This window comes from Episyrphus balteatus, chromosome 1 (genome assembly GCF_945859705.1).
Source record: "Episyrphus balteatus chromosome 1, idEpiBalt1.1, whole genome shotgun sequence".
NCBI lineage: Eukaryota > Metazoa > Arthropoda > Insecta > Diptera > Syrphidae > Episyrphus > Episyrphus balteatus.
In genome coordinates this window covers 77,099,229-77,110,705 of record NC_079134.1, presented here as the reverse complement: position 1 = coordinate 77,110,705, position 11,477 = coordinate 77,099,229, and the positions used below count along the sequence as shown (strand labels likewise).

Genomic DNA, 11,477 nt, shown 5'->3' with positions numbered 1-11,477 from the left:
ATAAGTGTTTTATTAATGTGAAAGGTAAGCCAAATACAATCTTTATGGTAATTCTATTCAGAGGTACCACGCTATTTTACATGGGCTCAATCAAAAAAATGGATGCCCCGCAAGCAAGGCACACCAGTTGCTGCATGCTCCGGTTTATTCAAATCAAATACTCTGGGTCGTGTATATACAGTCAATCCAAGGCACACAGAGTGCTTTTATCTGCGAATGTTATTGGTTAATGTTACCGGACCGTTGTCATTTCAAGATGGAATGGACAACAGTATCCAACGTATAAAGATGTATGCCTTGCACTAGGCTTGCTAGAAGACGACAATCAATGGGTCAGTATGCTAACTGAAGCAGCATTAAACTGCTCAGCAAAACAAATTCGTCTACTATTTGCTATAGTACTGACTACATGTTTCCCGGCCCGAGCACAAATGTTGTGGGATAACCACAAAGATTCAATGACTGATGATATATTATATCGACATCGTATAAGGTGCAACGATTTAACGATATCATTCAGTGACACAATGTATAATGAAGCATTGATTGCTATCGAGGATCATTGCATTGTAATTGCGAGTTTACCAATCACTCATTTCGGTATGATTTCAACAAATCGAAGGGCGTCTGATTTAATCAATACAGATATGAATCGTGAACTACAATATGATACTGTAGAAGTGGCTGGAATTGTTACTCGCAATGTTCCTTTACTAAATGATGAGCAAAAAACAATTTACGACCAAGGAGGATTCTTTTTTTTGGATGCACCAGGTGGAACTGGCAAAACGTTCCTTATATCACTACTTTTTGCCGAAATACGATCCAAAAATGGCATCGCATTGGCCGTTGCATCATCTGGCATAGCGGCCACGTTGTAAGACGGAAGCAGAACTGCTCATTCAGCATTTAAGCTGCCATTAAATATTCAAAATAATGCAGATGCAGTCTGCAACATAAAAAAACAATCGTCCATGGCCACTGTGCTAAAACAGTGTAAAATTATCATTTGGGATGAATGTACTATGGCACACAAACATTCGCTTGAAGCATTGGATAGAACATTAAAGGATATAAAAAACAACGGCAAACTATTTGGCGGCACTCTGTTACTCCTTTCAGGTGATTTTCGACAAACACTTCCCGTTATTCCACGCTCAACATATGCTGATGAAATAGACGCATGCTTGAAATCTTCGCGACTTTGGCGTTATGTTGAAAAAGTACAACTCACAGTGAACATGCGCGTTCAAATGCTTCAGGATACATACGCCGAAATTTTTTCAAAACAACTATTAGATATTGGCAATGGCAAAGTTCCTGTACATGAAAATACGGGATGCATAAAATTACAGCCGGATTTCTGCACAATCATTAATACGCAAAATACTCTTATCCACCACATATTTCCCGATGTACAAACACAATACAAAAATCTGGAGTGGCTGTCAGAAAGAGCGATTTTGGCAGCAAAAAATGTGGACGTGAATGAATTAAATTCAAAGATACAAGAGTTGTTGCCAGGGGACCTGGTCTCATATAAATCTGTCGATACCGTTTGCGATCCAAACGAAGCTGTGAATTATCCGAATGAGTTTCTGAATTCATTGGATATGCCAGGCATGCCACCGCACCATTTAAAATTGAAAGTTGGATCTCCGGTTATTTTACTAAGAAATTTAAACCCAACACGGCTTTGCAATGGCACAAGATTGGTAATTAAAAAATTAATGAAAAACGTTATCGAAGCCAGCATTTTGAATGGCAAGTTCAGAGGCGAAAATGTATTGCTGCCACGAATCCCTATGATTCCCACAGATGTACCAATTGATTTCAAAAGAATTCAATTCCCAATTAGATTGGCATTCGCAATGACTATCAATAAGTCACAAGGCCAAACGTTATCCGTTTGTGGCTTAGATTTAGGTACGCCTTGCTTTTCCCATGGACAACTTAATGTGGCATGTTCTCGCGTGGGAAAACCATCAAGTTTATTTGTATTGGCTACAGACGGACTAACTAAAAATATTGTGCACTCTATTGCGCTCAGGGATTAATTCAATAATAATTTATTAACTTAAATAAAGTTTACTTTAATTTATAACAAAACGCTTCATTCTTCTTTATTAACACTACATTTGTTGTTGTGACCGGATTTTTGTTAATATTGGAAAAGGTACTGAGTCAAGAACTAGAAATAAATATTAGAAAAGGTGGAACGAAGTCTGCCGGGTCAGCTAGTAAAATAATAATATAGAATGGATTTTTGTAAAGAGCAAATAAAAATAAATAAAAAAGAATATGTTTGTAGGTAAATTGAAATGATCTTACTCCTTTTCCTTTAAATTTGCAAAAATATTGCACCTTCTCCACAACAACAAAACAACCAAGATCTGATGGCCCACCGGTATGTCGGCGTCGGGTAGGCAAGCCGCGCAGCTTCTTCAATCTTCACCACCGAAACAAAAAATTACCCAATAATGGTATATGAACTGCTGCCTCTCTTTTTGTGTAACCAAAACACTTCCAAATAAGAATTTAAAATCAACCTAGGGATAAAAAAAAACTTTAGAATAAAAACACAACTAAATAAAAATAAAAAAGCAACAATTTATTCCACCACAAAACAACAAACACTTGTTTTCAAACACGATTGGGGTTAAATTAATATGCCAGAGGTAGATAGGTACCTATGCAAAAAAATTTAATTTTTTTTTCCAGGGATTTCTTTTTGTGCCAAACACACGTATGGGCGCCAAAATTGTTGCAATATTTCGCGAATTAGATTTAGGAAGATTATGATGACGAATAGTTTTACTTAAAAACCGCGACTTGGGATTATTCGAATCCAATTTATAACTTTTATCAACAAACGAATTAAATAAAGAAAATGTGCAACCGACACCGCGAAGGAAAATTTCGATTGTGACGAAATGTCAAAAATCGAACGAAAATGAGAGAGAGATAAGACAGACAAAAGAAAATATCGCAACAACAACTGCAACAATGATGCAGCTCACCGGCTAGTCAGTTGGGTCGTGGGTTATACAAATTTGTGCTTGATAAAAAAAAACAATGTATGCAAATTCGAATATAAAAAAAAGGTATGTACGCTAAATGGATGTAATAAAAAAGGTAAATCGAAGGTAGGTAAGTACAGGGGCGTACTTACGCTGAGGGTGGGCGCCAGGAAACTTTATTTATGGGTTGTTTACCAAAACCGGAACTGAAATGTTTCTTCAAAGTAATTTGAATGAAAACAAAATGATTTATTTCCCTAATGGGGAATTTAAGAATTTTATTTTTAAAAATCAGAGAAACCTTGGCAGTGCCTGGGCTAAAACTCTGAATTTTTTTAAACAAAATATAAATACAATTTTAAATAAGAAATGTTGGTGATTGTTTTGAACAATCTTAAAAATCAAAGTAAAAGTTATGAAGTGAAAATATGGAACAAAGCAAAAGACAAAATAGCAGAGACCGTAAGAATGGACCGCTATCACTCGGTCCTGAAAGAAAACGGAAAATAAGAAAACTACTTTATAGAGGGTCACGAGTCCCGCAAATTATCGGGATAAAACAAAACGAAGACAAAGGCCAACCGAATTAAAATAGACCACAATTTTAAATCAAACGAATAAATCAAAAACACTCTACTTATCTTTTTATCAAAATCCCCTTCCGGATTTTCCTTTCTTCTTCCCTTCTCTTCAATTTTTCCAAATATTTTCTTCGCCCCGTCCTGGCGAATATCCAAACTCCTTTTTAATTTTCCACACACCTTCAAAACTGCTAACAAAAAAAACTAGCACTTTCTTAATATCAAAAAAACTAAACTTTTATTTGCAGCTTCTTAAACTTCTTAATTTCTTTCTCGCTTCTCAAAATTCTTTACTTGTATCGGCTTTCGTAGTCAACCAAAAAGTGGTTGGTCATGATAAGCCTCTAGTCTTCTTCGACCCCACTTCCACTCACACATACACTCTCTCTCACTCATAATTTCGTGGAATTCAGCTACGGTGCCACTCCGAGATCGAATTCCAACGAACCTCTCACACTCACACACATACTGTATGGATTCCACAAGTTATTGGAACTGTCCCAAAACTTGGCGAATCTATGGCCGGATTTAGACTTTTCAAAAACTACAATTTTAAGAAAAGAAAAAGAAAGCAAAAAGAATAAAAAGCTGAAAATAATTATGCTGGGCATTCTCCCAGTTACTCTACTATGTATTAATTTTGAAAGTGTGTCGAAGAAGAAGCATATCCCAAATGACCCAACCCTTATAAAACCATTTTCGAGAAATGAAGAAGGAAGGAAAATACTCAAACAAAACTAACAACGCGAAAACTACGTTCGGTGGACCTTTGCGCAGATTTGGGGGAATTAAGGGTAGAGCGTTTAGCACTCCATTCTTTTTCTACGGGCAATGTTTATTAATGTAAAATTATTAAATTTAGGGTGGGCTCTAAGCCATACTAATAAATGATGAAAATGTGTTGTGATATATTAAAAATCCTTTTAAAAGTAAAGTGTGTGTTTATGTCTCTGGTTGTTTCAACTGTTGCGTTATATGGTTAAGAGCTCTGTCTCGCTCTATTTCATCGGTTCATCAATGTTATAATTTCGTGTGAGTCTCCAGCCCGTCCGCTGGCTCAGCACGACTATCCAAAATCCAAATAAGGGTACCTGCTTTGTCATCCTCTCCGGGTAACTCTAAAAAAAACCTGAGGACGACGGACTGAAATGAGGGTCGAAAAATGGGAATGGTTGGGATGGAGGGGAAAACAGATATCGAGAGTTTGACTATGATCAAAAGAACATAGTCCGAATAAAGGTATTAAGAATGGTTTTTATTGCGGTGAATTTAACCGTAACAAATCACACCCTTACCTACCGAGGAGTGAAAACTGGCTTTCAGAAAAGAAAGCAAAGTAAAAAAAAAAAATACAAAGGATGTGAAAAAGGTAAAACAACACAATGATAAAAACACACACTACCAAATACAAAACAACTTAATCTCAATCGCTCACAGCGAGAGTAAAATATATCATCGAGCCCAAAGGCTCTCAATGTCTCTTAGCGCAGCTCATCCGCTAATTTACAGGGTCATCACATTAAGGTTTCAAATCCCTTACAGTCCAGGTACCTCGATCCGTACCTCTCTCATCAACCAAAGTATATGTCCATGGTGATAATCGTTTCTTAACTAGAAACGGGCCCACAAACTTAGGAGCTAGTTTCGCAGAGTAATTCGCTGCTTCTGACAGGGTAAGATTTCGTCGCCAAACCAATTCGTTCGGGAGATAGGTACTGTACATCTCTCCTACGAAGGTTATATGTTTTCGCCGCCTTTTTGGTTGCCGACTCTAATCTTCTCCCTATATCTTCCCTAAGCTTTCTAAACTGTTCCCTTGTATCAACCGTATTTTCGCCCCTAACTCGCCTCCAAAAGTCACCATTCCTCGACCAAAATTTGCGTAGTACGGCGATACACCTAACACATCGTGCTGGGCCGTGCGTATACTGCACGCAACTTTCGCCAACTGCGTATCCCAAGCCCTATGGTTATCTGAAACATAAGCCCTAAGTGTGGTTTTGATGATTTGATTAATCCTCTCTGCCGGATTAGCCTGGAGTGGTAATGCGCCGTAAATTTAATTTTCGAACCGTAGCTGTCACACAAAGACTTCAACTCTTTGCTTTTGAATTTGGGACCATTATCACAGATTACGAATTTGGGTACGCCGAACAACAAGAAGACATTGTCTTCCAACTCTTAACAAACAGATTTAGCCGTTGCAGACCTTAAGGGGAACAACAAAGGGAATTTCGTAAAATAATCCACGACAGTCAGAATATAAACAAAACCCCTACTCGATTTAGGAAGTGAACCAACTAGGTCCACACACAACATCTCCCAAGGATTGGATACCCCTTTCCTTTCCGTCATCAACCCAGCCGGTTTCTCGTTAATCGGTTTCACGCTTTGACATATCTTACAATCCTACCAAAAGTTTTTCTTACCCCCATATGCCCTGCTAACGGATGGTCATGATTTCCTTCTAAAATCTTTTTCCTATCGTTTTTGGGTACTACTATTTTCCACTCACAATTGGTATCATTTACTACTATATGGTTTGCCTTTACAAACTTGAACAACTTTCCCCCTTCCACTCTCCAGGATGGAAAAGACAACGGTTTCTTTTCCACCTCTCCTATCATTTTCCCTATCCATGGATCAGTTATGGGTTCTGAAATCCCAGCTAAAACCGGTACACTCCTAGAAAGCATATCAGGCACCACATGATCTTTTCCCTTCCTATGCACAATGTCGAACTCAAACTGCTGCATACGTACAGCCCATCTAGCCAGCCTACCCGCTGGATCCTTCAATTTGCTCAACTGTATCGAAGAATGATGGTCGGTAATCACCTGGAATCTCACCCTATCCAGATATGGCCTTAACTTCTATATTGCCCACAGAACTGCTAAACACTCTTTTTCTGCCGTGGAATAGTTTCTCTCATTTCTATTTAGTGATCTGCTCAAATAGCAGACCACCTTCTCTCCCTCTTCAAAATCTTGTGTTAAAACTGCCCCAATCCGGAAATCAGAAGCATCTGTCTGAACGACAAAAGGCTTCGAAAAATCCGGACATGTCAGGATAGGTGCCGCAACTAAACATTCTTTTGCTTTTCTAAAGCTCTCTTCACATTCCCTACTCCAAACAAACTTTTTATCCTTCTTCAGAAGATCGGTCAACGGTTTTACTAAACTCGCAAAGTTCGGCATAAATCTCCTATACCAGGATACCGTACCGAGAAAACTTCTAACTTGTTTACTACTTTTTGGCGATGGAATATTTAACATACTTTCTACCTTTTCTGGGTCCATGTGCAGACCGTTTTTGTCTACAACATAGCCCAGAAATTTTAACGACGACCTAACGAAATGACATTTTTCCCTACCTACTTTTAACCCCGCTTTTATTAACCTACTAAAAACCTCGTTTAAAACTTCCATATGTTTTTCAAACGTGTCTGTCACGATGATGATATCATCGAGATAGACAAAAACATATGGTTCTAACTCTGGCCCTATAACCGTATCAATAAATCTTTGCCAAGTTGCAGGTGCATTATGCAACCCAAATGGCATCCTACAAAATTGAAATAAACCCCTCCCTGGAACCGGAAAAGCCGTATATTTCCGTGATTCCTTTTCAACTGGAATTTGCCAATATGCTGATTTAATATCCAGTGAACTCAAAAACCTAGCATTATTTAACTTATCTAAGTTATATCCGTATATGGTATACGGAAGTGGATATGCATCCGTATCCGTAACCTCATTCAACTTCCTATAATCTACACAAAACCTATACGAGCCATCTTTCTTCTTTATCATGACAATGGGAGAAGCCCATGGACTGTCAGATTTTTCTATAACCCCATCCCTTAACATTTCCTCTAACACTTTATCAATGAAAGACTGAACCACATGTGATACCGGGTAATACCTCTGTTTTATTGGTTCAGCTTTCGGTCTAATTTTGTGCTCCACCATCTGTGTGCACCCTAACCCTCCTGGCTTTTCATTAAAAACTTTTTCTAAAAACCTATCCAACTCTTCCCCTTGTGTCTCGTTCAATTCCGTTAAATGCTCCGCAGTACACAACGATGCCAACGAACTTTGGTTCGAAAATGTCCATTCCCCTGATTTCAAATCCGGAACTATGCCCGATAAAGCCCAAAAGTCTGCTCCTAAAATCAGTTTATGGGGTAGTAATGGGATAACCAAACATTCTAATAAAACTACTTTTTCTTTAACTTTAATTGGGAGTGAAACTTTTCCTTCCACTCCAATACCTCCACCATCCGCTAGTATAACTTTCCCTAAGTCAGTTTTTCCTAACTGAATTCCCAAATCCTTCAAAATTTCCCATCCGTATCTACTTATTATTGTGCGTGAAGCACCCGAATCCAAAAGTCCTAACATTTGTACACCATAAATTTCAACACCAAGATGTGGTCGTTGATCCCTACCATTTTGTTCTAGCGTGAAACCTAAATTAACGATAGCCGACTGGTTACCAGTAGGCGACCTAGCAGATTTTAACAGGACTTCCGTCCTACTGACCCGAAAGTTCGTTCCCCGTTTCCCGAACACTGTTGACAGTTACTCCTAGTAACTCCAACTCTCCCACATCCATAACAACGCCTAGCAGCGGAACACCTATTTGCATAATGGCCTTCTCCATTGCAATTGAAACACCTAACGATTTGCCCTGAATTATTATTTTGTGAAACCCTATTTATAGTATTCAAATTTGTATCTCTATTCCTGGATCGAAACGGGTTCGAATTTTGTCCCTGACCAAATCGAACAATTTGGTTGTTTTCCTCAACAACCGAAACTGTTGGATTTCCTACTCCCACCCCTATGTATGCTAGATCTGGTTCTAGCAGATTCTTATTTCGACTATTTGGGGGTGAAACATAAGATTCCACGTTCGCCCTAACCGCCTCCAAATCTCTACCTAAGGTTACCAAATCTTTTATGGAATTTGGTCTTGCTAAACCAAGTTGAGTCTGGTAGAAAGGTGTCAAGTTCCTTTGAATCATTGACAACTTCCTCCGTTCTGAAATTTCTTCCGAAAGTCTACTAAATAAGTTTTGCATCGTCGCCACATAAACGCCGATGGACTCATCGTTGCCTTGCGTGCGATGCCTAATCTCTTCCAATAACGAATCATCATAATTCGGTGGCAAGAACTCCAGTTTCAACTCTCTGACAAGTTCTGGCCACGAATTTATTGAAACCCTAACTGCCCTAAACCAAATTATTGCTTTACCTACGAATAAATCAACCGCGGACCTAAAAAGTTGGGTTTCTGAACCCCTCGCGACTCGCATTTTTCACTAACCCGTTCTAAAAACGCGTTTACAGAGGCTCCGCATCGCTCACCTGTGAATTTTATACTAGTTGTTGAACAACAACCTGCTCCAAAATTGAGCTTTCTGACCTAAAACTGTCCCTATTTCGAACTTCCCTAGGGTCTGCTACTCCTAAGCCCGTCGATGTACTGGCAGAATTATTCACCGACCCACTATTTTGATGTTCAGCTGAACGCTGCTTTTCAACATCCGACCCTGTACTATTTCCCTGTCCGTTTTTATATCCTACTTCATCATCAATATCCTCTTCGTCTTCTTCCAATTCTGCCATAATCAACTAACTAATTTATTTTTAAGAGCCTGCTTGCTCTTCTCATCCGTTTCATTTTTTGGGATTGACCTATCTAATCTAGCCAGTGCCCACTCAACTTTGACTAAGATTTTCGAATATTCCTTCGATTTTTCTGATTTTGGAGCATTTAGTATTAGTTTCCCTAGCTCCTCTAATTTCTTTTCCACTGCCAATTTATCCTCTTCAAATTTGAAGGGATAAGCAGGAACAACCAATGAATCCCTACGTCCTAACTTTGTAGCAGCCCTAAGCGTTTTACGCATTTGATCTACTGTCCCGATTTCTAAATCTTAATTAAATTAAACAAAGCCAAAAATTGCACGTTGGCAACTATTTCCAAAAATTTCAAATTAAAAAAAATTAATCAATTCCCAACTACAAAACAAAATTTGTAATTGCAAATTAAAAAAAAATATTAACCTCGATGAGTTTTTCTAAAACCGTATTAAAATTATTTAAAATAAATAAAATTTACTAAATTTGTGAAAAGAAATCAAAATTGTGCATAAAATTTACAAAACCACGATAGTAGTAAAAAAAGTATTAAAAAAAAATTAAATCATTCACAAAAAAAAAATTTGTATTAAAATTGTACTAAAGTGGGAACACTGATTACCACGATAATTTGACCTATTTACCAAAACAAATTTAATCCCTAAAAAAAACACCACGAGCGAGAAAGAGATAACACTATAATGTGTATATAAAAAAAACAATGTGCAAACCAAATTGAAACTAAATAAAATGCCGTAATTGAACAACCCAACAAAAAAAACAATGTAAATGGAAATAAACAGAATACCTATGTACCTATGTAATAATCTAATATATAAAAATCTCGTGTCGCAGTGTTAGTTATCAAACTCCTCCGAAACGGCTGGACCGATTTGTATGAAATTTTGTACACATATCGGGTAGGTCTGAGAATCGGCCAACATCTATTTTTCATACACGTAAATGGTAAGGTTGGCCCACCATAAACTTTTTTTTTGTCTTATTTATGAGAAAACATTTTTTTTTTAAATTCTTTTATGATTCACTTTTAACCAATACACCAAATTTCAAATTTAAAACATTCTAAGATCAACCAATGTTTTTTAATCGCGATTTTTTGTCGAAAAATAAAGTGTTTTATTTTTCTGAACAAAATTTTTTTTAAGTTATTTGTTTTTTTTTTTTTTTGTCGAAAAATATTTTATTATTTTCATGTCAAATAAATCAAATTCTGTGCAAAACGGTTTAGTAAATATAAGTGTTTTATTAATGTGAAAGGTAAGCCAAATACAATCTTTATGGTAATTCTATTCAGAGGTACCACGCTATTTTACATGGGCTCAATCAAAAAAATGGATGCCCCGCAAGCAAGGCACACCAGTTGCTGCATGCTCCGGTTTATTCAAATCAAATACTCTGGGTCGTGTATATACAGTCAATCCAAGGCACACAGAGTGCTTTTATCTGCGAATGTTATTGGTTAATGTTACCGGACCGTTGTCATTTCAAGATGGAATGGACAACAGTATCCAACGTATAAAGATGTATGCCTTGCACTAGGCTTGCTAGAAGACGACAATCAATGGGTCAGTATGCTAACTGAAGCAGCATTAAACTGCTCAGCAAAACAAATTCGTCTACTATTTGCTATAGTACTGACTACATGTTTCCCGGCCCGAGCACAAATGTTGTGGGATAACCACAAAGATTCAATGACTGATGATATATTATATCGACATCGTATAAGGTGCAACGATTTAACGATATCATTCAGTGACACAATGTATAATGAAGCATTGATTGCTATCGAGGATCATTGCATTGTAATTGCGAGTTTACCAATCACTCATTTCGGTATGATTTCAACAAATCGAAGGGCGTCTGATTTAATCAATACAGATATGAATCGTGAACTACAATATGATACTGTAGAAGTGGCTGGAATTGTTACTCGCAATGTTCCTTTACTAAATGATGAGCAAAAAACAATTTACGACCAAGGAGGATTCTTTTTTTTGGATGCACCAGGTGGAACTGGCAAAACGTTCCTTATATCACTACTTTTTGCCGAAATACGATCCAAAAATGGCATCGCATTGGCCGTTGCATCATCTGGCATAGCGGCCACGTTGTAAGACGGAAGCAGAACTGCTCATTCAGCATTTAAGCTGCCATTAAATATTCAAAATAATGCAGATGCAGTCTGCAACATAAAAAAACAATCGTCC

At 37.6% G+C, this 11,477-nt stretch overlaps 1 protein-coding gene across 1 annotated transcript; it reads left to right on the top strand.

The window, feature by feature from the left end:
- The first annotated feature begins 974 nt into the window (after window positions 1-974).
- Window positions 975-2,057, top strand: LOC129905225 (ATP-dependent DNA helicase PIF1-like). The gene has a single exon (XM_055980665.1). It carries the CDS (start codon window positions 975-977, stop codon window positions 2,055-2,057), a length of 1,083 nt encoding a protein of 360 aa, XP_055836640.1.
- Window positions 2,058-11,477: the final 9,420 nt, after the last annotated feature.